Source organism: Pholcus phalangioides, unplaced genomic scaffold, assembly GCF_987345545.1.
Source record: "Pholcus phalangioides strain wild (caught in Gottingen) unplaced genomic scaffold, Ppha-v1.0 ptg000015l_1, whole genome shotgun sequence".
Classification (NCBI taxonomy): Eukaryota; Metazoa; Arthropoda; class Arachnida; order Araneae; family Pholcidae; genus Pholcus; species Pholcus phalangioides.
In genome coordinates this window covers 3,254,572-3,281,602 of record NW_028301608.1, presented here as the reverse complement: position 1 = coordinate 3,281,602, position 27,031 = coordinate 3,254,572, and the positions used below count along the sequence as shown (strand labels likewise).

Genomic DNA, 27,031 nt, shown 5'->3' with positions numbered 1-27,031 from the left:
AAATCTGAAAAGAAGGACAAAAGGGCAAATTTTCTAAAACGTAGCAGAACGTATGAAATGACATCAAAAAGGAGGACGTCCGGTGACCCTATTCATGCATGTTGTTTGTGGTGCCATCTAAAAATAAAGAAAACAGTTAACCCCGAAAAATACGTTCCGTATTTTAATTTATGAAATATGGCAACGCTAATTTCTCTGAATTTAAGTAATCTTTGTCGCATTCTAATCTTTTGCTAAAATAAGTGTTTTCCAAGCATGTTGTTTTTAGTTTTTTTGAACCGTTGTGCCAAGATCATCTACAAACGTAGTAGTTAGGCCTGTGTGGGGGGGGGGGGCGAACAAGCGGGAAATTCCCACATGGGATTTGAAAATATGTATGTCATCTCCGATAGGAGGCGTTTTACAAGTCATCAAAGCGCCATCTGTACGTAAGAGCGTAAAACAAAAATTAACGAAAAAAAGGGGCTGCAATATCTATGCCGATTGTGTGTGAGTGAGTGAGTGTGTGCGTGCGGGGCATGCAAAATGGCGTGTTTGTTAAAGGGGTGTTTGTTTATGAGACGAATAATTTAAAGGGCCGAGAAATATGTGGACTCCAACCAAAAATAAGAAATTGGGTGTTTGTAAGTATTGGAGAATCGGCGCATCTCATTTCATTTCAATTTATTCTCGATGTACAATAAATACCAAGAATCCACCTAGAAATTCACATCCCATTGAAAATTAAAAACCATCACATAATGTTAATAATGATGGGGGGTATAAGCTTAAAAAACGTCCACCGGCTACCGCATCATTAACATTGGTAAACGTCAATTTTACTCGGCTTTGGGAGAAAATATGGATGAAAATAGATCTCTTGAGTATGCAATAAACACAAAAGCCACAACAGGGCAAATTACCCAAAGAGGTAGCTGAAAAAATTATGCCCATGAAAAATATGGATGTCAATTATAACCAAAATATAGCACAACCCACTATAACAGCGTATATCATCAAATAGAATAATTATAAATAAAGATTATGGTTGTCTTATCAAGTATAGATAGCTTGATTTATCCCACCGTGTACTTTCTTTTCAAATGATTCATAACCTCCGGAGGTAGACTTTTCATTATTGACAACTCTATTCGGCAAAAACTCCTTGCAACACCACAATCTGGAATTGTCGCTTACTAAACGATACTGGTGTCCCCGCATTGATACAGTTGATTGATAGTGTATTAATAATGAAGTTCATACCTTTTGATCTGTTATGCTGTGTTCCAGGCTTCTTTAAAGCAGACTTTTCGTCCACTACTGTGGTGGACATTTTCAGTGCAGTTTTTGACGAGCGAAGAGATGAAACAAACTCCTTGGATGAGTTACTCTGGAGGGGTCAAACCTTGTCCTTGTGACTTCAAGCAAGTTACGTGTCTGTATTGGTGGGACGTGGCAGCTTCTGATTGGGTGGGTAGGGAACGGAGTATTCAAATTTTAATGGGAATTCAGAAGAGTTGATTTCCTAACTGTCTTGATCTTGGTTTTTTTTGCATTGTCGGGTTCTATGTCTTGCTCAATTGCATCTTTTCTTCCTTGCTGTTGAGATTATTTTGTTGTTTAACAAACTCTATAGTTTAGCAGCAGTTCAGTTAAGAGTAGAGTTCAGTTAGTAGTAGTAGTATCAATACGACCCATGGAAGGTTTCTTATATCCCTATGGGTCGAAAAGTGTTTGTTTTAATTTTTTTTTTTTTGTCTGTTTTGTCAATTGTGCTGTTTGTTCAATTAAAAAAAAAAAAAAAATGTGTTTTCAAGAGAGGATATCGGTGTCTTGAAAGTGGATGTCATGATCCTAGAAGAAGGCATGTTCAGCAACATGTATTAATAACGTTAAGTATTAACAATGATGTATGATTGTATATATGATGTATGATAACTCAGTTCATTTTATCCATCCCGTTAAAAATTTTAAACACTCGATCATATCCCTCCGACACCTATATTTCTCCAATGTAAACATATGCAAGAAATCAAGTCCCTCTTCATAGCTGAAGCCTTGTGTACCAACCTCAGCATGCGTAGCTCTTCTCTGCACCCTCTCAACTAAGTGTCTATGTCCCTCTGTAGATACGGTTTCCAAAACATTATGGCATATTCCAGTGCAAGATAAACTAAGTCTCTAAAAAGCAGAAGAATGACTTTAGGAGAATGGAAAGAGACCGTTTTAAGAATGAAGCCGAGCGTTCTATATTTTTTTGACAATGCTGAGCAATGTTCAGAAAATTTAAGCCACTCATCAGTGAGAATTCTAAAAACGGTGACCCTAGTTGCATCCAGGATAGTAATACCATTCAACATGTGGTGAAACGTTGGTTGTTTGAACCAAAATGAGTGACCCATATACTTTTCAATGCTAAAAATCATGCTGCAATAATATTCTAATTTATCTGGAGCCTCTTTCTATTGCTTTGATTCCTGACTACCCCCATTAGTTTTACGTCATATGTGATTTTTTTGACAATCCCATTGATACCCTCATCGAATTATCGATAAAATTGAGAAAAAGGAAAGGTAAGCTTAATTTTTTTTCAATGTACATAATCATTCATACATTTTTGACATTTGAATCCAATTATATCAAATTCATATTGAATAGTTTAATTTGTGTTCAACAGAACAAGGAAACAAAATGCATATGCAGTGGAAATTCTATACAAGATACCCTTTGCAACAATAGTTGCCTATATAACAATATTACTCTCTAGTCTGGATGCACTTTTTATAATATAGTATATATGGTGGCTGTGACCTGTTCTGCCAAATGAAAAGGGGCGATAGACAGACCCAAGTGGAAGATGAATTGCCCTACCAACCCTGACCTATCACAAACCGTTTTTGAGTTATGATGGATAAATCGATTATGGAAATGAAAGTTGTCATGTCTGAAAAACCCTAATTTTTTAAATTTCATATACTGAAACTAAGCACATATTTGGATAGAGCAGAAAAAATACTATAATGTTACACCAATTCCATCGAAATATCTGGATTCGATGGTGAGCTACAAGTGCTAAAAGATTCTAAAAGTTCAAAATTGAATTGTCGCCAAAAATTTTAATTGCCAAGTGAGCAAACATCCTTGTAGCTATAATTGGTCAAATTTTCAAAAAATTGGTCCATCACACCAGGTTTCAAAAGAGTCTACAATAACTGATATTGGTGTTCCGATTCAGGAGAATTCATCACTGAATCTCGGCATTTGTGGAATTAGATACTGTATTACGTGAAAATTTGTAATTGGCAATTACAGATTTCGACGACAATTTAATTTTGTCAAAAAACCGTATAAGGTTACATTATTTCTGTCTACAAGATATCTGTATTTAATAGCAAGCTAAAAGCGTTGAGAGATCGATGAAGTGGAAAATCGAATTGGCAACAATTCGATTTTTGACAAATGCAGGTTTCAGTAATGGGAAATCTGCATTTGTGAAATCAAAAGACTAAATTTTTCCTGAAGTAGATTACCGATATAGTTTATTATAAGCTCCTCTGAAAGCTGGTACGGTGGACAAGTTTTTTGGTAAATTTAATTGGTTGTAGCTAAAAGGGTGTTTGCGGAATCTGCGATTGAAATTTTTGGTGGCAATTTGATTTTGAACATTGGATTTTTTCTGCTTTTTCCAAATATGTGATTAGTTTTTGTGTAGGTCACAGTTTCCCAACCTTTTTTGCCCCATCGCCCCCCCCCCCTTCTGCAGAAATTTTATTTCCCCCCCCCCACACACACACACACACACACGCAATCTAACCCATAGGATCCTATGTTATACCCATAGCTTCTACCGCCCTCCTGGAACATTCCACGTTCGGAATCACTAGTGTAGGTGTTTCAGAAACTTCACAACATAACTTGAAAACAGTTTGAGATAAGACAGGAAAGGGATTTCATTTTCCACTTGGGCTCGTCTAATCAACCCCTTTTGTTTGGCAGAACAGGTTATGTTCACCCTGTACAACGATATTACTCATTGATCTGAGTGCACTTTTCACAACATTAATAGGCCTATGTTCCATCCATAACTGTAACTCCTGTATAACAATATATTTCTCCAGTCTATTGAATATCTTTACATAGGTGTTTTACTGTATTCACTTGTACAGCTAAATGTGTATTGATTTCATTGATTTATTACTAATATTTCTTGATCAACATCGCAATACTTTAGTTTTTAATTCCAATCTCATTCCAGTACAGCTCATTCCAGGGGAAACACCACTGATAATTGAAAATTACCTGGGTCTGGTGTTCTGGGTCCGACCTAGAGAGGGTGCAAATTTTACCCTTTAACCTTTCCTTCAATATTACAAGGAGGGGGTTAAAATGTGTGCTTGTCCCGGTTGACCAAGCATCTAGTTGTAGCCCTGACAATGTCTATTACTATGATGTGGTGCAACGGCTCTCAACCTTTTTTGACTCGCAGCAGAGTCTTTGCTGCATCTCAGCTTGCAAAACTGGCAATACTTTGGCTAGAAACTCTTGCCATCTCCCTTGTAATCAAGAGAGTATTTTCAAACTTTGGACAAGATTTTATACTGTAGCAAAATTAAATTACTGCCTAGCATCCTATAGGAGCAATACATAAATAATTTCACTCATTTATTCTTACTCATAATATATCTTAGAGCAAAAAATTTGAATACAAAATTAACATTTTGTTCTTGATAATTAAAATGAATAACAAAAAATAATGTTTATGGTCCAACATATATCTACTTGACAAAAAAAAATTTAATATATTTATTAGTTTTTTGACAGTTTAAACCGGTTTTTGATGCTTGTCATGTCAAAAACCCAACCTTGATTAAAAGGCTTAAAAAACTGAATGAAGCACTGTAGGCCTATAACAAAACTATCATTGACAAGACTGAGTGTGGTGGTCACTGCACTATACACACACAGACACATATAGGCTAGGCCTAATAAATATGGCTTGATTTTTCTTTTTTTTTAAATTCAGTGAAACTTTGGGAAACACTGATATAGAGTATCGTAGCAATATCACCCCCTGGGGGGGGGCCAATAAAAAAACGTTCTGAAAAAGGGGGGGGATTATGGATGGAAAAAGTTTAGGAACCGATGCTCTATATAATGACAGATTCTTCTATACAATAATGTTTATTAAAATCTTGTTTGGAATTGCCTATATTGTGATGTTAAACCCCTCTTGATACAACAATATCCTTTACTATGATAAATCCCTCTATGCCGATATTTTTTTAGGATATTTGAAACTGCTAAAACAATATTTTTTATATTTCACTCAAAATCATTTTCAGTTTATTTTCAAATTCTTCACCGGGATCATTCACATGAGATTGGACAAAAAATGAAAAAAAAGTTATGAAAAGAAATGTCAACCATATAAAATCCAAAAAAATTCTTAGGGACACCTCTTCACCTGCCAATAAATATAGTCTGCAGTAAAGTTTGCTAAACATTTGTGATGAAAAAAATTAAATTTAACCATGTTAAGGGATATACAAATCCGATGAGGCATTCTGCCTTTTTCAGCAATTTTATTGATATTTATTAATGCTTGAAAATTGCAGCATGTTCCATCTATTTTTGTAGCTCATTTTCAACTTGGATAAGCACTGATACTCTAGATAGGCTAACTTCTTTGTCAATTGTATTTTTCTTTCTTTTTTTATTTGTGTTTGTTGTTTTTTTGTAAAGTTTATGGGGGGGGGGACAACAGATTTTTAATTTGCCTTTCTTTTGTTAGAACACAAGATGCACCCTCGAGTCTTTAGATGAAACATTACAGCAGCTTGATGTTGCAACCTGGGAAATCTGAATTTTTTTAGTTTCATCCTCCCGCCCCTAACTTAGGATAAAACCTTCCTTTTGGTTACCTAATGCCAGGAGAAAGACATTTTTATATGTTTTGCAATGTTGATTAAAAAACTAAGCATGTTGAAAACGTGCTTTCCAGAAATATTAGATGTCTCTGAACTGAAACATGTGGTAAAATGAAAATAATTTTCAATTATGTATTTCTTTCACAAAAAATAGCGAGGAGAAGGACATTTAATAAAAACATTCACCTCTTTTTTTGAGTTTCGCAGGGGCAGTTGAATTTTCTCTCTTTCCAAAATATATCTTCACAACAGCCAGTTGTTAAAACCTTCGCAAGTTCTTATAACCATCTCATTTGCATATTTCCACCGAAGTCGCTCGTACCAGCGCCACCTATTGGCTGTTTTTTCCCGTCTTAAAAAAATTCATGTGACCTAGCAATGCTAACCCTGCAAACCCTTTTTTATTTCTTATTTTCCGGTTTTTATGCATTTTTAAATTTTCTACTGACTTTTTGCCCACCCAGTATATTCAATGTAAATTGCTGGGGACACAATTTAGGCCAATTTTGTCAGAATCACCCACCAGTGTTTTTTTCTTTTGACGGTTTTGAATACCATCAATGGCCATGCCATCAATAAAGGTAATGACTGTCAGCATTTCGCCTGTTGTGACTTTGTATTTGTATTTTTTATTTCCCACATTTTTCCTCATCTCTCTCATTTGTAAACTTTTGATTTTATGAACTAACTATCAGGTCTGTACAGGTTTATGAAAATGAGCATTGACTGGGATTATTTATTTCTGCAAAGAAATACTAGCAATTACTTAGAAAAAGTGTTTTGTTTTTATAAAGCAGTCTTCCAAACTTATTTGTCCATCACTTTTTTTACTAATCCAATACATAGGATCCCATATTGTATACCAGTCTTTGATAATTAGATATTTGGAAATACAAATGAAAGTCACTGCTGCTTATGAAATATATTTTTATTTGTAGGTGTATACAATTATGATGGAAACACCAGGTATGGACTTGCCCTTGAGATCGGGGAGACAGTACAAATCCTCGAAGAATGTGGAGGTATATTTTCAGTGTATTTCTTATGAATTTTTATCTTGAAAATTTGTAACAGTATTTTTTTAAAACAAAATTATAGTTTTCTCTCTCTTTGGTCGATTCAGTCTTTATTTTTAGAGTTCCAAATTTAAGAGTTTATTCTGAAAACAAACAATTTTTCCTTTAATATAATGCGCAGTGGCACAAGGAGTTACAAGTGTGAATAGTCCAAGCAAACCATACGAGAAAATCTCCATAGGCATCCAGTTCTGTTTTATGGCCAACCTTCAATTCGATCCAGTTTTTCTCAAAATGAGCAATGGGTTCCATAGATCCATAGACATTGGGCTAAAAGTAACTTAATTCTACTACTAATTTTACTTCTGGTCGGCAGCCAAATTACCCACTTTTATGAATTACAGCTGGGGAAAAAAATAAATGTCAAGTCCTTCTGAAGGGAAGGGGAAAAACAAGATGAATATCCTATCCAGTTCTGATTGTCTGATTGTCTGATTGTCTGATTTCTTAAGTCAGCCACCTCGTTGGGCAATTTGCCTGTTGTGGCGTTGTATTTGTATTGTATTTGTATTGTACTATCATGTATAATTAATTTTTGCTAAACAGGCAATAGAGGAGAAAAGTTGTGGTTTCATGGAAACTTTTATTGACATGGCTATGAAAATTGCACAGTTCCATAAATTCATAGAGGGAATAGCTGTAGCTGCATAGATCAGAGTGGTGAATGCTATAAAGAATAAGAATTCTAGTAGCCGAGATGAAATTTTCATCATCTGGGAAATGCTATATAATAGAGGACATGAGACATGACCCCCTAAACTTTGCTACAGAACTTATTGCAGAGATCTCTTCCAGAGCTGTAAAGAAAAACTTCTAGACAGAGAATAAAAGAGCTACATATCTACTTGATGCCTAAAAATAATGAAATAACATATATTGCCCCAAAAATAATGAATCTATATCATGAAATTAATCTTATAAATACTAAAATAAGATCCAATCACTATATGTTTACATCCTCAATAAACACTAGTCTGGGGAATCCATATTACAACAATAATAGATCATAAAAACACCACAACTACAGCAATTCATTTTAAAAATTTCAAAAATACAACCATACCTGTTTATAGAATGAACAATGCATATGAAAATATGATTGTACATGAATTCTCTGTATGTCAACAATATAATTTTATAGGTTTGCATTTATATATATATATATATATATATATACACTGCTGGCCACCCAAATTGCAACACCAAGAAAGACAAGAGATATCGCAACAATATTTATTTTGTAGATAACATGTTGACCAAGCATCAAATGATTAAATTTATAGACTTCTGTGAAGTGTGGTTCCCGCCAAAATCAGTAGCCAGAGTAGCCGCCATTGTTGGAGATCACCGCTGCCACACGCCTCGGCATTGATTCAAAGAGACTTTGGATGTGTTCTTGGGGTACAGCAGACCAAGCAGCTTCCACGCGTTGCCAAAGTTGATCTGGTGTGGCAGCTGGGGATGTAATCTGGGTCAATCGTTGAGCAACCATGGACCACATGTTTTCTATTGGCGAAAGATCCGGAGAGTGAGCTGGCCAGGGAAGCAATTCAATCTGGCGATTGACGAAGAACCTTTGGACAATGCGTGCCACGTGTGGTCGCGCATTATCCTGTTGAAATATGGCTGTGGGCAAGCCCTGAAGGTAAGGAAGGACAACTGGCTCCAACACCTCGGAGATGTAGCGCTGGCTTTTTAAAGTACCGGCAATGCGTACTAGAGGAGTGCGAGAGTGATATCCAATACCGCCCCATACCATAATACCCGGTGCAGGACCAGTGTGGCGGTGCATAACGCAGCTGTTCAGCATCCTCTCTCCACTGTGTCTCCAGACTCGAATCCGACCATCGTGGTGTTGCAGACAGAAGCGTGACTCGTCAGTAAAGACAATTTCATTCCATTGTGCCGTCCACATCCTTCTTTCATCGCACCATTTGCGGCGGAGACGTCTGTGGTTCTGCGTCAAGGGTAGACGAAGCAATGGATGTCTTGCGGACAGACCACTCTGCTGTAAACGGCGTCGAATGGTACGCAGACACTGGATGATGCGGTACAGACTGAATGTGCTGTGCTATGGTTCGTGATGTGGCTGAGCGATCCGTCACTGCCATACGCACAATACGCCTGTCATCACGTGAAGTGGTGCACTGAGGTGGATGCGATCGAACACGTCGGTCCGTCGTACCCTCCTGCATCCAACGATCACATATCCGCATTACAGTTGTTTGGTTTCGTCCAACACCACTATCGATTTCCCTGAAAGATAATCCACAATCTCGGTAGGCCACTATCCTTCCTCTGTCGAACTCGGATACTTGATCAAAAGATGATCGCTGTTTTCTACGAGGCATAATTGATCGTTTTTTTTGAAAAAACCACAAGAAAAACACAATTGCCGTACTTCAAATCGTCGAAATCTTCAAGCCTTAAATAGCGCTTTGAAGTGGCGCCACAGGCGCGCGTGATGTGCGTCTGCGCTGAAATTCTAATCATTTGCATATCTCACCTCCGCTAATGCATGTTGTAAATTTCATATTATTTGCATGCTTCCTTCAGGGTGTTGCATTTACGGTGGCCAGCAGTGTATATATATATATATATATGTGTGTGTGTGTGTGTTTTCTTTGTTAAGTTTAAATATACAGTCAGACCCACTTGTGTAATGAAATGGGGAAAAAACAGCAAAACTATTTGTTATATCTGTACCATGTTGAAAAATGATGCATTTAAGTAGAATAAAACATTTTATATGCATGATATGCACTTTTCAGTAATCTCAGCATTCTTAAAAAGAATAGATTAAAACAACATATTTCAATAAAGATTAAAAATGTAATTAAAATCTCACGTAATTGGATACATAAAAAATATGTGTCAATCATTGTTTTTAATCTTGATATTTTTGTGAACTTTGAACGTTTAAATCATTTTTGCCAAATAAACATTTCACATTTTTATTTGGCAAGTCTTGCTTAGTCTTTTCTTTTAGTAAGAACTGGAAATGAGACAAATTTTTCATCTGATTTTTTTTGAATCATTTAAAGAGAAAATAATGAACTTATAAATAATGATACTAATGAGTATTCCTGAATTTTTTTTGACACTTCATTTTTTTTCTATTTCTATTTTTGACTTTTAACCAACTGTATAACTACAATTTTTTAAGTAATGAGTACCTAGCGTTTTGCACTTTGACATTCTCAAAATTAGTTTGCAAACAATGAAACCATCAGAACCAATGTCCAAATCTAGTTCAAGAATATCAAATGTGCGCTGATGATAGTTTGGCGATTAGCTTCTTGGGAATAAATAACCTCAATCCATTTTTACTAATGAGGTTTTCTGCAAACAAAAGAATTATATAACTGAGAAAAATAGAAAAAAAAAAAAGCAAAACAGGATTTTACAGTGTCCAAAAAAGCTCTACTACAATGTTTTCTAGAAAAGATGCGTGTTGTAAAAAAAAGTTAATTTACAGATTTAGGTAAGATTACAAAAATAAACTTGTGATGAGATTCCATGTTTGAAAATTTTATGAAAATTGTTACAGGCATACTTTGCTGAAATTTGTGTTCATTATAAGCAATCAAAATAGCATAGATAAGCAATACAAAATAGCATAGATAAGCAATACAAAATAGCATAGATAAGCAATACAAAATAGCATAGATAAGCAATACAAAATAGCATAGATAAGCAATACAAAATAGCATAGATAAGCAATACAAAATAGCATAGATAAGCAATACAAAATTCACAGGACACAGAATAACTTTTGTATATGTAAAAGTCTTTAATATCTGGGATCGTTATAAGCGAATCCTACAGTTAAGGCCATAGGAAGGGGACTTGGGGGAGGGGAGGGGATCTGGTCCCCCAAATGTGAGAAAATGACCAAAAAGGGAAAAAGATAACCAAATCTATTGTTCTATCTCTTTGGTTTCCCTCTGAACAAAATTTCTGGCTATGGGCCTGCTGACAGTATGATTTTATTGCATATTAATCAGTACATTAACAAGGCTGTTATGTCTCAGCCACCTCGTTGGGCATTTTGCCTGTTATAGCATTGTATTTGTATTAATCAAATTAACTCTTAGATTGATTCATATTGACCCACTGGAAGGAATTTTAGTTCCCTGAAGGGTTTGCCAGCATGTGAATGAGGGGAAATGAATGAAAATAGATATGTTATGAATAAAAGTTTTTATTTTTGCTTTTTTTAACTTTTTTCATTTGTTATAATTATTGTATGTTTAATTCATTTGATATTTTTGTCCATATTTGTAGGGTGGTTCAGAGGTTTCTCCACCAGAAATAAATCATTGAAAGTAAGTGATTTTATTAATATTTCATGCCATTAAAGTTTTTTTACATGCATGTTTAAAATGGTAAATTTTCTCATAAACAAATTGGGGATCATGTTGAAAACCAATTCGATAATATCCATTTTGTTTTAAATTTTAGGGCATATTTCCAGTTTCATACATACACCTAAAAGCTTTCCACATTGACAATGAAGGGTATGTGTCAATCTTATTTGCACTTATGTATACATAAATTTCTGTGTTTCATATTTTTTATCTTTTAAATTAGACTGAATGACTTTGTTACTGAGTAGCTAACGTAGTGAACTTCAATTCATATTCTTGTTCCAACAGAACAAAAGTTCACTGTTGGAACAAGTGAACAAAAAACTTTCACTGTTGTTCAAATTGTCTCATTCCCCCTCAAATAATAGTCAAATTTTGAATCTAGATACAACAATATGTTGCGGGAAAAAGAAAAATATTGTTTGGAATAGCAGGTAAAGTTTGCCTAATAATACTCAGAAAAATCACCAACCAAAAAAGCAAACACATGGAAAATACAAAACTCTTTGTGTATTTTGATACACTGGGTGTCATCTTCACAGGATAAAAAATAATATGCTGACCGAGAATCCCACTTGCATTGATTGGTTGCTTGCGAACAGCCAATCAGGACATTACAGAAAACTTACATGCAGGCGCTCAGCTTCATTCTGGTCACGACATTTGACTTGGACAGACACATATTTTTTCTTTCCACTGAGCAACCAAGAGTTAAGTTTTGGTAATCAATCCATCAGCCTGATATTTTTTCCCCTCTGAAGATGACACCTATGGTGTGTCGAAATGCATAAGGAATTTTGTATTCAACTTGTATTTGGCTTTTTTGTTGGTGTTTTTTCTGAGTAAAAATATTATTATATGGAAAAATATAGCATCATCATCATGCACCACCGAATTCATGGTGCTGTTGATCTCTCTTCTAAATTACCATTATTGTCATTACAAAAATGCACTCTTGAGCATTTTTTGGCAGTGCAAAACTATATTTAATCAGTTAATAAAATTCAGTTAGGTGTTTTTCCATGTGAAAGAGTTTGCACTACATTTTTGTGCTTTACACAAAGAGCAACAACAGTAACATCTTCATTAATTGAAAATTTCAAGTCATTAATTTAATTCTTCAAATGGAATTGATACCAACTTACTACCATTGAATTTCTTCATTTTGCAAAAGAATTTGAAAAATTAGAAAAGAAATATTTTCGGAAGGCACTGATTAAAAAAAGTGTTCCATAAAGTGTGGGTCATACGTTCAAGGTTCGGCGGAGCCTTTCATGGAGGGAGTTCTGTATTATTCTTTCCTCTTCAGGCGCTTCCCGTCCTGCGCTGATATGAGATACCCTTATCACTCAGAAACATAAGAGAAGGGAGAAAGGGGATAGTTATCACAGGTTATTACGCTCATTTTTGGCCACTCTAAAAAACGGGCTGGGGATAATAATGCTGCCATCTATATTAAACCTTTTAAATCTAATTTTTTTTTTTTTTTAATTTATTTATTTTATCAGCCACCTCGTTGGGCATTTTGCCTGTTGTGCCGTTGTATTTGTATTGTATTCTTTGTATCTTTTAAGTTTGAATGTATTTGAGCTTAAAAAATAATATATATTTATAACTTTATCATTAAACTATACTACACCTTTTAAATTAGCATGTAATATTGAAAGAAGAATATGAATTTTCACAATTTGCAAAAAACCATTGCCGATGTCAACAGCTGAACTTGAATGATTTTCAACGGTGTTAAAATATTGATTAGGCTCACTGCGCAAATTATTTTCATTAATGTTACGTTGATAAAGCATTATTTTTGTACATCACCAATATGCAGATAATGTGAAAAACAATTTGATAAACAAAAATAAAAGTTTTGAATGCAGTGCAATACTTTTCTAATTGTAAATACTTGAATACTTGACTACATTCTTTCACCAATAAATGGCAGCGAATATTTCAAAATCTGTACCCCTCCCCCCCCCCTCCGCCCAGAATATCTGACCACGAGCCGCCACTCTGAAATTGGTAAAGGCAATTCTGAAGATTTGAAATACAGTATTATATATTTATGATATACAGTAAAACCTTGATAAGTCGTCACCTCAAGTTATCAAATAATTATGACGGCTTAAGCGGAGTGACAACTTAAGCGGGGTTCTGTCAGTTTTAATGTGCAATGTTATGAAAATCATATAAATTTAAAGTAATATGAAATTTATTAAAGTATGAATCAAAATAACAATATTAATAAAATTTATTGATTGCGAAAGAAATAATATAATAGCAATTTTTTATCTTTTTCATCTCTTATTACTTAAATTATTGTGGTAAAATGTACTGTACACTTTGATTTATACTTGAGTGATTTTTAATTTAGTCTAAAAGAGCAACTGCTACAATAGTTAGCTTTTCTTCATAATAGAACTCTCTATTGTACATTAATTTTAGATATGCATCAAATTTAATTTTAGTGTTTGAATTCTTCATCAGTAGTTCATGATGCAACTACAAAGTAATCTCGAACACTTTTGACTTGGTGGAGGGGCCCTGGGCAGGGAAAAGTAAACAGCAGACCTCAACTTGGGAAAGAATGTCTAATTTTTTTCAACGAAGATATTTTGTTTAAATTTCAAGCTCTAAATTAGTAGAGCCCATGCTTTCTATGATTATTTATTGCCCGTGTGCACGTTGCACTTTGACTTTAACTTGATTAATTTGATTCTTCGATTTACATAATTTTTTATTTCCTTGCACTATATGTAATCTTTGACGTATCAATAAATTTTGGTTTTGCCGGAGATCCCCTGCCCCCCCCCCCCTAGGGCGGTGAAGGGCTTACGTTGCTTTTTGCGCCAGAACGGGGGTATCTCGCAGTTTCTCCCGGAAGAACGGAAGAAGCCCAGGTAGAAATGAGATAAATGAGCCATAAAAATAGTCTGTTCCTCTTTCTCAAACGTTTTCAGTGACGACTTAACCGAAATTAGCGACGAGTAAACGAGGGTTTAATAACATTGTTGTCTATGAGAGCTGGAAGGGTCTGAAGAAAAATGATGACTTAACCGGAGTGACGACTTATTAGGGTGACGACTTAACGAGGTTTTACTGTATATGTATTTATCATCATATCAAAAATCATGGTAGCAAGGTCTCACTTTTTTTTTCAAAATTTTCATACCATAAGATTGTGCACACCTAGTAATAAAATCACTGTTGTGAATAATCTATAAAATACTTGTGATAGAGCATTACTGTGAAACCTCGATATAAAGATACTCTGCGGACCAAGAAAAAAATTGTAAAGAAAGGTTGTTATATCGAGAGGGAGCTTATCAGTCGGCACCAAATTTATGCTGTTGTTGATACCACCATAAAATGCATTTATAAGCACATTTATTCACAACAAAAAGTTATAATTGATTAATTTATTAATAAATTTCAGTTCCACACTCTAAAGTGGTTTCCACACAGTACTTTTATGTACACTCATGTCCATAAATTGAGGATAATGCCAGCTCCGGCAAATAAAGGTTCAGAAACAAAACAAACGTTACTTATTCATAAAGCCTATTTATTAAACAAAAGATAAAGAACAAAAACGATGGTGTATGTATGATACCATTCATAAAAACTATGATTTTTAGTCCCTGGAGCAATTGTAAAAAATATCTCCTTTACAAAAACGTACTATTACATGGTTGGAATGATGGTTAATACATTGTATGTCTCCCATGCGATGAAATACAGTCCGTACAAGGCCTAGGCAGGCTGAGTATCAAATTATCGATCTGATCTTGGTGAAGATCACTCCACTCAGCAAGCAATGCTCTCCGAAGTTCCGGTACACATGTAGGAGGTGGTTGACGGGCTGCAACTCGTTGGCCAAGCATGTCCCACACATGCTCTATCGGATTCAAGTCAGGTGAGAATGCTGGCCATTCCATACAGGTTATATCCTCAGATTCAAGGTATTCGTTTGCGATGTTTGCTCGGTGAGGACGGGCGTTGTCATCCATAAACACAAATTCTGCGCCCATGGCACCCCTAAACAAACTTAAATGTTGTTCCAGAATGATGTCTCGATAAATTTGGGCTTTCATGGTTCCGGTTTGAACATGCAGATCTGTTCTGGAACCCAGTATAATTCCACCCCAAACGAGCAATGCTGCACCACCGTAACGGTGTCGTTCAATGATGTTGTCTTGGTGGTAATGGGTACCTGGCGTTCTCCATATGAAAGTCCGACATGAATCAGACTGCAAGCTAAACCTGGACTCGTCAGGAAACATCACACAAGCCCACTGTGACGATGTCCACATTGCATGTTCTCTACTCCAGGCTAATCGCTGCTGACAGTGAGTTGCCGTGAGCGGAACACATCTGACAGGCCTGCGAGCATATAGACCAATATCTCCCAAACGTCTGTACACGGTTTGCCTTGAAACTGTGGTACCCGTGGCTGCAGATAGCTGACGAGACAGGTCGGATGCTGTGCTCCGTCTGCTTCTTTTGACAGTTACTGCCAAATACCGGTCTTCATTTGGCATTGTAACTCGGGGGCGACATGTACTGTAACGTCTACTGACATTTCCGTTACCTTGGAATCGTTGCCAAAGCCTAGAGATGACACTTTGGGCAATTTCAAGTTCCTCCGATACTTCCATCTGAGTACGCCCACATTCCAGGCAGCCGATAATTCTACCACATAAAAAATCATCCACATGTGTCCTCTGTGTCATACCTATTCGCTTATGGCACTGAGCGCCTTACAGAACTCTTGTGAACAATTTTACTTCTTTGCCACCATTCCTTATATACCCCCTCTTACACTCTCGTCATTGTGACGTACTATCGGCATCATCTGGTGGCTTCCTGAAATTTGCCTATCATTCATGCAGATGTGTGTGATAATTCTACAGGTGAAATTTTTACTTTAGATTTCGATTTCCGTCTGATTCTGAATTATCTTTAATTTATAGACATGAGGTAGTATACAGAAAGTAGCTTCACTGCAACTTCATTCACATTTTGGGAGGGTAGATGGTGCAAAATACTGATGTTATTAAACGCCCTAAAAAAAACAAACACTTATGAGGAATTCAAAAATACAGTAGACTCTGGACTATCTGACCTAATGTGGTGGAATGGCGGACAGGATAGCAGAAAAGCTGGATAGCCTGGAGTTCTATAAATTCTTACTTCCTTCTCCCACCCATAATATCAAAAATATTGTTTTACCAAAATCCCCTGTTATTCATATTTTCTGACCAAGTACAGGCGAGTACTTAATAAATGTTTGTTATGTACTTACTGAGAGAGAACTGTATGTTTCAAAAATTTGTTATAGAATAAATGGCACACATACGCACACGCACGAATAAATATTCATATTATTTATATATAAATAAAAATATAATTAATAATATAATATAAATAATAATAAATATTACACGAAAAAATATACGAAAAAATAAATTCTTTTGTCTACTCCAGTGGTTCCCAACCTTTTTCAGTCCGCGTACCCCCAGCCGGCTCGGTTCCTTTCCATGTACCCCCAACCTTTCGGGCTCCCCCCCCCAATCTGATTCACCCATTACAGTTTTCGGAAAACTTAAAAAAAAAGGTACATGTCGAATATTAAATTAAATGGTCTATTTTTTCATTATTTAGCTTTTTTTATTTTCCAAGTAAGCAAACAAATTAACACTAAGTTTGGGGGAAAAAAATTAATGTGATGTTTTGGACTGTATTGAATCACTAAGTTTTTTAAAAAATTAGGCTCAAAATAGAATAAATACAAACTCAAATCTGAGCATTCAATTTGCTTCTATATTTATTTTTTATGTAAGTATACGAGAAGAAAACGCCCGTTCAACAAGCTCAGTGCTAACAAACAGCAACAAAAATATTATGGCTTTTCTAGAAAGTTCAACATATTCGTCATCGCGGCAAGCCCAAAAACTCACTAGGTTCACCATCCCGTCATTGAAGAGGGTGTTCAGAGTGGTATCTGATTCGAGCTCCAGCGATTTATCTTTTTCTGGAATCGACAATCAAGCCGGTTGAAAATAGTCTTCTTTGAAAGGATTAGATATCCACCGATCACCCATTTTCGTCTCTGAAAAATATTTTTCAAACGAGGATTTTAATCCTTCCAAGTGGCTGACTGTTAAATTTAGCTTGGCTTGTGACAAGAAATCGTGAAGTGTTTTAAACACTTCCTAAAAAAAGGGCTACTTCATTCCGAAGTTCGAACAGCAACATTAGGACTTAACCCCGGGACAGTCACCTAACTTCGGTGTACAAAAGCAAAGCGTTGTGAAGGATGTCCATATCTTCCCACAACCAGGGCCGTCTTAAGAGTATCATGGGCCCCTGGGCCAAGTGGTTTTTCTGAGGCTCTACCAGGTACATTCTAGAAAATTTCAACCGGATCTCATTTTTATGAAGCCCCCCTCTTCTCCGTGCCCCCGGGCCGTGCGTTAAGACGGCACTGCCCATAACAATTTAAACACCTGTAGTTGATAGGATTCACCTTGACAAAATTGAAACCCTTGATCGCTTCATCAAGAACGTTTTGCAAATTTGGGGACCACGGTTTCGATGCAGGGATCTGTCTGTGAATATAGCAGTGAGTCCATTTTGTTTTGGGAGAGACTTCTGCCACGCGTGCATGATGGCCTGAGTAGCAACCTTCCATGGATTTTCCTCCATCTCTTGTGAGCCAAATGCATTTTGACCATTGAATTCTTTTTCAACGAGGTAATGATCAATTTCTTCAAATAAGTCTTAAACAGTCGTACGACCCCTTCAATGGGTGACAAATAAAAAGCTTTATTTCGAGTTCTCTTTCAAATACTTAGCAATTACAAGCAGCACAGAATATTGCGCAAAACGTCTGTACTTTCGTCGACTTGGATAGGAAAAAATTCACCTTTGACATGACTTATGATTGTGCTCTCAACATTGCCTGACATGTCCTGTATTTTTCGAGACATTACATTATTTGACAGAGATATTGAACTCATTATAAGAGAGCACTTCCCTCTTCAAACATGTATCTGACAGCATATTTTCACCAATAGTGTGATTTTTTCCTCATCTCGCAATACGATAACTAATGTAGTAGGAGATCTCGGTAGCTTTGATAGAATCACTTTTGGAAGATTCAAAATATGTTTTCATGTTTACAGGTGCACAGTATTTCATTTCAGTGTTTCAGTCCGCCTCTCACAGATCTAGTTTTTAGCCACTGATCCATAGCGCAAATCGCTTGAGTATTAGGTGCTTGGTAGAAAAGTTGACGTAGAGAAAATTGTGGGAATAATACACACACGCCTCAATACAAACGCCCACAACAAACGTTAAACACAACACAAATTAATTCTTCGCTTTTATGCACAGCCCCGCATGTGTCAACAATCAAATCTAAAACACAGAAGTAACGTGAGCCGAGAGGAAGGAGTTCACGAATGCCGATCATAGGTTGGGGGCGGGAGGGGGGAAGACAGACTCTTCCAGTGGACACAACCCCTCTGTTATTGATTTTATTGATAGGGAAGGCCAATATATTACAACTGACAATATTAATAAAAACCTCTACCTACTTTTAAAAAATTCGTTTTAATGTTTTTAATTATTTTGTTCTTTTTTTAGATGGATTGCCGCCATTACCATTTTCTTTTCACGTACCCCCAGTTGGGAACCAATGGTCTACTCGATTGCAGGAAACAAAATCATATCCACTGTACAGTATGACTCATACCACACACTTTAAAAATAAACAAACATGAACATAAGTTTAATTCTTACAAAAATTATTTAAACTTATTTCACTCTTCATTGATAAACGATAATGCTAATGTCAGAAAGTAAGCCTAAGATGAGTCAAAACTAAAGCCCAAGTCTAAGTCAAAACTTTGTTTTTAGTTTTTCAAGAGTCTGAGAGAGATGCACATGACTGAGGGCTTCTCCCTTTTGGCCCTTTTCCATGACACAATATCCCCCCAGGTACACTCTAACTTGCGCAAAAACCAGTTTTGAGGTGTGGCTAGCAGAGTGCAGGAGATTTTAATGGTCCATTTTGCGTAGTCACACCCCAAAATCAGTTTTTGTGCAGCTTGGAATCATGGAGGGGAGGAATTATTATGTATTAATTTTTTTAACTATGCCGGATAGTAGGGAGACTTGATAGTCGAAAGTCTACTGTATATCAAAGGTGATTTTGAGAAAAATATAAATAACATCATTGTAGTTTTGAAACATCATACAAAATATTGTTATAGAAGGGTTTGTCATAGTAAAGGGAATATCGTATCAAGAGGAGTTTAACATTATACTATAGATAATTTCAAACAATATTTGCAAAAATATTGTAGAGGAGTTTATCACTATTGAGTATTGTTATAACGAGGTTTTACTGTATTAAAATTTTATTAAAAATGAGAAAACCTGTATACATAAAATTGATTTTCTGTCTATGTGTATGTTCTCTATACAAATCTTCTATTTTAGATCGATCGTCACCAAATTTTAAATTTAATTTTTCAATTTTTTTTTTTTTAATTCTTTTTTTGACCAGGCTGTATGAAACTGTCACACCAGTTGAAGACTCTACTGTTAGAGAAGTCGCATGTGTTCTTCGTGAATGGCACACCATTTGGAAGAGGCTATATGTTGTAAGATTTGTTATTCAAACATTGTTGTTTTCACTGCATGATACATACAGTGCGCTGCAAAAAACACTTATGAAATTTACGAAGTACAGATGACTGGATACCGAAAAAATAGTCAGATTCCTCTGTGGGGAATCACACCACCAACCTCACACTGTCCCGTTCGCCCAAAGGAACAGTGTTCTTAGGAAAGAAAATGTCTGTCCTCTGTAGGTTAATGATAGTGCACACGTCCAGAAAGTGTGAGGTTGATGGTTTGATTCCACACAGAGGCATGTGGCTTTTCTTTGCAATTATCTTCACTTGGTATCTAGTCATCTTACAACGTCCCTTATGGGAGTTGCTTGCCCAGTTCAAAATATCCAGTAATTGTAGTGGCAAACGACAAGTAGAAAATTATTACAAATAAACTTTCTCATGAAAATATTATTTATTAGGTTCGAATGTATAAGTTAGACAATTTTAACAGTAGATTAATTCAACATAGGACCCTCTATTCGACATTGACAGAAAGATATGGTCTCACCGGTTTATGGTCATCAATAGTCAATCTTCTATGTCGATCGGACATCCAGCGTTGATAGTCACTTCGGTGTAGCGTATCCCAGTAAGTATCAGTGGAGGTCTCTCGGTTGAGAGCCGGATCGCTTCGATCAGCTCCAGGGGGGCCTCTCGGTTGAGAGTCGGATCTATTCCAGCAGTGGCCTCTCGGTTGAGGGCCGGACCACCTCGATCAGCTCCAGGGGGCCTCTCGGTTGAGGGCTGGATCTATTCCAGCAGGGGCGTCTCGGTTGAGAGCCGGATCTCCAAGATGTTACTTACTGCACGTAGCCTTGACAAGGCCATCTGCTACGTTACTTTCCGTCTATCATCAGCAATGAAGTATTTCGACTATGAAGATAAATTAATGCTTTCGATTCTGGACCTGCCAGGAAACAAATTCAGATACTATAAACTATTTCATTTTAAATAACTATTAGCTTATTTTCCCAGCCTAAGGCCAAATGATACAGTAGCAAGACGGAGAACCGTCCAACTAGAGGGCTTCAGTTGAATGAACAAAACAAAGGATGAGCACAGAGTCAGAGCTGTTACAACGTACGGCTGGTATTTAAAGGAAAAACTTCCGACCGCACGTGTCTAAACAAGCCAATCGGCTTCAAGGTCACCTCATTTGCATGTGATCGTAGGCGGACATCATCACGATTGGCCTTGATCGTCACCATACGATCACCGCTGCCAATGAATAGTAACAATATTTATGACAACAACAGATTTACGTAACGGCGACTATGGACTTTTACGCTGGGGGACCAACGGCACGTTACAATCTGTACTTTGTACAGTTAGCGGAGAGGTTCATCGTTTCATTAATTATGAAATTGGTTCTTAAATTAAAAAGAAGCCAAATTATTGAATAAAATATTATCAGGTACTTCTCTCTCTCTTTCTAAAAATATTATTCAAACATCTGAATATACCAAAAACAGTGTTGTAATGCATACAAAAAATAAGTTTTTGTTAAAAGAGTGAAATTTGGGAAAATTTAGACACAAAGAATTTTCACGATTGGTCATCGAAATATGCAAATTTGCCACTAATGATGTCACCACCATTCAGTATTTATGCTCTTCCCATGATAGCATCAATTATTTGAGTTGCGAGCTACTACGAGCAGTTCTGAAAAGGTATTCAATCATTACACTTCACTCACAATTTGAAATATAGATGGAATTTTTTCCTTTTGGGTGGAGAGAGCAGTTACCAGTGGCCTATCATCTCCAAATGCTTATAAAGAATAATCTTAGAGACAAGGATAATCAGAGCTATTTAAGGAAAAAAAGGGAAATTTCAGTACAACCTTGATGCTTGAACAAACATTGTTTTTGCTTCCTGCAATAAAAATTGGGAGAACTACTCACTGAGATTCGGATTACGGTATTTTACCACTCATGATGTCATTGTGCTTGTGAAAAATTAATTTTTTTACATTTATTTTTGAAAAAAAATAAAAAAACTTTCATTTTATTATACAAAAAGTAACTTTTTAGCAAAATAAATAGGCAAATGACATTTTTGCTAGCCAAATAAAAAACTGATTCACTTATTAAAGTGCACTCACATGAAAAAAGTAAAACTACTGCAGATGGTTGTACGAAAGGAATATAGGTGTTACATCAGAAGAAAAATCTGAATGAGATGAGGTATGATCTATTATATTCTCAAAACTATTGACCTCGATTAGTCACAATCCGTGGTTGAATTATAATATCACGTTTCAGAAAACTGCACAATTTGAACTGACCACAACTACTTTACCGTACATGCACCTCATGCACATTCCTCTATGGAATTTCTAGCGAATCGGCACATGCTGGAATGTGTTCTGCATGTATGTGTGGCTCTAACGTATTTATGTTGTTGAGTTGCATTTGTCTTGTGTTCATGCTACCATTTGTCTTCCATTTTCTGAAGTAAAGATGGAAATGAGTCATGTTATACCAGTATCGTGTTGTAGGTCTGCCTGCTCTCTATGAAGAGACTTTTCAAATGAAAGACCAGCTCCCATTTGCTCCTCAAAGCTGGAAAACCACAAAAAACCAAGTTCAAACCTAGATTTTCGGGATGAGAGTCCAGTTACTGGAATTGAGATAGGGTTACTTAACTTAATAATCATGTTGAAATATCATGTATAATGAATTTTGTGCTCCAATATATATATATATATATATAACTATGAATAAATAGTTATTTAATTCACATAAAAATAAACAGCTTCTCGTTACGCATATAATCCTCTGATAACCCACTCGAGTACAGTATGATAAATAATAATGAGGAGAAAGATGCCAGCACAACCATAAAGAAAAAAAATCTGAAATGCTTTTACTGGTGATTGGTGAGATGAAAGGAAAGATATTTCCCCCCTCCCCCCCCCCAATTATTGTATTTTCCTCCTTGATATCATGTGGCCTCAAACATAATTCTCAAAGGTTAACAGGGTTCCCTTTTAACTGTAATTTGTGGAACGATCATTGAGAACTGGAAATATGCGACAGCGTTAAAGCAGATGTTTTGGTGAGCCCAATTTTTTAAAAATGAAATTGCATTGTTTTGATTATTTTTTGTTAAAAATCATTTTCAACTGACTGTGATAATTATCATCATAGCGATGTTCCAGAGTAATTAATATTGCATTATTACCATTTCAGCAAAGAGATACAACTTTGTTTCTCCGACTACAAACTGTCATGCGAGAGCTGATTGAATGGAGAAGGCAGCTGATCAGTGGGACATTAACTCAGGACCAAATGCGTGAGCTTAAAGAACAAATAACCACCAAAATTGATTGGGGCAACAGGTAATTCAATTTCTGTTGTTCTTAAGTTTTGTCGACCTTGTCTTAGGTATTTATAATTCATTGTGACCATCTCTTACATTCAAGTTTATACATTTGTGCTGGGCATTTTGCCTGTTGTGGCGTTGTATTTGTATTTGTATAATATCAAGTATTTCAGCTCATATATTCAAAAGTTTTCATTCTAATATGGTTAGACTATTTTTATATGCTGAGATGTCTTTCCAGTTTGGAAAAATAAAAATATTTTTTATAGCTCTTAAGCAAATCCAGGTTAAGCAGTGTGTGTTTCATATATTTGTATCAATGTATATGATTATATTTATATACAGTGGAACTTTGGTTAACAAGAAAATTTTGAACAAATTTTGATTTGATTAACGAGCAATAATTGCATTGCAAGCAAAAATTTTGTAGTTTGTTTAGTTTCACTGGATCCAGCGGCGTTTGAAGTATTACTCCCCAGTGTAGGGTTACCAGGCATCCTCCTTTTTGATGTTATTTCAAGAGCTGTCCTAGGTTTCAGAAAATTTGCCATTTTGTCCTCCTTTCCAGGTTTTGGGAATTTTTCTTTTTTTCTGGAGATATTTTTTTCACTCTTGGAACATATATCTCTTCATTGATATGATTTTGTTTTTCATATGTGTTTTTTCTTTTCACACATATTTACTTGCTTTGACCGATCAACCTTGAAATTTCCAGAATATAAAAACCCAAGTTGCCTCCAAGCAGGATAAATGCTGTTTTATGGCCCAGCTTGCCAGATATGGAAAAAGATTGTCCGAGAAACAGCTTTGGAAGAAGAATATAATAATTTAAGAACATGCCAATTGCACGTTCACCAAATGCTGTGTACTGAAGGGAAAGGAGTTGTTGAGTTCCTATTCCATTCAGAAACAAAGAAAACAGGATTCAAACAAACTCAATGCTGATTCCCTGTGGCACCACCTGTTGTGAAAATTTGGAATGACATCATAAAGAGTCCTTGTACAGCTGTCCTCCTTTCTCAGTTTTTGAATCTGGTAACCCTACACCTGTGGGTGCTCTGCCTGAGCCTCATATGATATATTTTGATTTCTGAATGAATTCTGGGAGTGCTCAGAACAGTGGTACAGAATACTGTGGGGTTCACTGCACTTGATGCTACTGATGCTTTTTCTCTTTTGCTCCCCCACGTATGGGTAATATACTCTCTGATCATCTCCAGTCTGCGTGCCTCACCCTCAAAATGAACACAAGTGTTACTGTTTACGAGATTAGATGTAACATTGTAACCATGCACATGTGTGCTTAAAGTATTTTTTTTTAATTTCGTGTCAGTCTACATTCTTGATTTGCACAATATTGAAGAAAGAAATTAAGAGAACTAAATACAGCAAAAAAAGTTACAAGAGTATCAAAGCAACGGCCACATGTGCTGGAGGATATTGGAAAGTTGCTGCTCATGCGGATGAATGAAAAGCGACTAGCTGGGGATACTGTTACAACAATCCCCAGTTGCTTCAGAGAGAGTGACACAGATATCCAACATAGAGGAAATCTCCAACAAATCCCTAGCAAAGTTTTTACCAGTACAGCATTCATATTAAACTGTTCTCATCCATTTTAATAAACTGGAAAAAAAATCGCAGGAGTAGTATTTAAAACATTTTGATCCAATCAGATTCAAATAAATTAGTGCCTAGGATTTAGAAATTATCGTTACACATAAAAAATTTGCCCGCAGTAAATCGAATCATACTAGTAAGTGTGAGATTAGTGTTAAACTACTTAGAATGAAGAAATGTACATGTGCTCTTCTTATGACATATTTATGCACAACAGGAACAGGTTTGTTTTCAGCCCATTCGGACCATGCACATATTCAGTCGAGAGATGCGAAAAACTATGTCATCACTTCTTAATTTGTATAATCGTACACAACAATGAATTATCACATATCATATGTTTATTTATAGCATTATTGCAGTGTTTCTCAACCTCTGGGCCACGGTCTCTCACATCAGTCAAACTGGGACATGAATGATTCACCTTTTAGTTTTTTCCCCTTAGTTACTCATTAGTCATGTGTATGACCAGGTCGTTCACTCACAAAAAGAAATCATCTGGGCAGCTGGCTTCAAATGGTTAAGACCCACTGTGTTATTATATTATTTATTATACAGGTTGTCGTGTAAGTGCTAGCATTGCCTTTATCTCATCAACCGTCCATTGTAGAGGTATGATTTCAATCTAAAAAATACTCAACAGGCATTCAAAAATTACCCTGTACCAGTTTTGAGAGTGAAAATACAGTGTGCAACAAAATAAAAAAAATCTAAATTTTTTAAACAGTCCCTCTGTGCTCCAACTTCCAATGAAGAAGTAAGATGTTTTTCCTTCATTTAACGCTGTTCTTTCCCAAATTTACTTTTTTTTAAATTTGAATATCTCTGCGAATATTTATCTGAAACATGGAATTTTTTTTGTTGGCATGAGGATACAGGGCAAAAACTTTTTCATTGGAAGTTGGAGCACAGAGGGACTGCTTAAAAATTTCAATTTTTTTTATTTTGTTGCATACTGTATTTTCACTCTCAAAACTGGTACAGGGTAATTTTTGAATGCCTGTTGAGTATTTTTTAAATTGGAATCGTTCCTCTATGACAGATGGTCAATGAGTTTATTTTGGGATTGGATTAATATTTAGAGAGATAATGTTTTGAATTTTTATGGCATGTCATTTTTGTAATGGTCAGTTACAAACACACCAAGATAGTCAGTTACTATCACCTACAGAGGGATGGCAAAGCAATTGCTTTTTCATCAACCGTCCGACAGAAAAAGAAGTTTGAGCAATGTGTCATCAAACTCTGGACATGGCAAGAACTGTTATAAACTTAGTGACAGACCTCTCAACTCAGGAGCCAACGGTACTATCAAAAGGAGGAAAATTCGCAGTCATGCCTAAAACTGTGCCAATGGAGGACATCGTCATGAAGGTGGAAGCTGTAATCTGAAGCCTTCCTAATGAATAGGCCAAAGAAGTCAGGATTTAAACATCTCGCATTCTACAGAGAGCTAAAGTGCCTAGGCCAAACATGAAACTGGGAGAGCTATGAGCGATAAAATATTTTAATGCAGATAAGAACATCTTTGTGCTGCTGGCAGACAAGGGAAATACTCCGGTTATTATTAAATCTGAAGATTAAGAAGAAAAAATGCAGAACCTGTTGGACCCGGCCACATATAAAAAACTAAAGAGGAATCCGATGCAACAGATACTTTGTCAGATGAACCGCTATCATCAAATAAATCATTAAATCATTTTCTTTTATAGAAGACATCAAAAAGACTACCTGTAGATCAGAGGTAATTCCACCACGTATTTATGGATTCCCAAAAAGTGCACAAGCCAGAAGTTTCTCTACGCCCTATACTGAACAGCATTGGGTCTCCTACATATTCGCTTGCAAAACACCTGGTAACAATGCTAAGGACATACATCGGTGGAATGATCATCAGGGACTCCAAACATTTTACAGGAAGGATTGGTGATGTAGTGCTATAGCCCAACAAAATATTGGTTATTTTTGATGTCACATCAATCTTCACAAATGTACTGCTAAAAGATGTCATGGATCAGATTAACCAACTGTTCACGAAAGATATT

At 36.0% G+C, this 27,031-nt stretch overlaps 1 protein-coding gene across 2 annotated transcripts in view; it reads left to right on the top strand.

Annotated features, from left to right (window-relative positions):
* Positions 1 to 454: 454 nt before the first annotated feature.
* spg (dedicator of cytokinesis spg) overlaps positions 455 to 27,031 on the top strand; it is a 121,915-nt gene continuing 95,338 nt past the window's right edge. For both annotated transcript variants that reach the window (XM_089242572.1, XM_089242571.1), the window contains exons 1-6: positions 455 to 623; positions 6,845 to 6,928; positions 11,270 to 11,310; positions 11,447 to 11,502; positions 19,928 to 20,024; positions 23,234 to 23,382. In XM_089242572.1, coding sequence (XP_089098698.1) covers positions 587 to 623; positions 6,845 to 6,928; positions 11,270 to 11,310; positions 11,447 to 11,502; positions 19,928 to 20,024; positions 23,234 to 23,382 — 464 coding nt within the window. In that variant the 5' untranslated portion in view covers positions 455 to 586. The remainder of the gene's footprint in view (positions 624 to 6,844; positions 6,929 to 11,269; positions 11,311 to 11,446; positions 11,503 to 19,927; positions 20,025 to 23,233; positions 23,383 to 27,031) is intronic.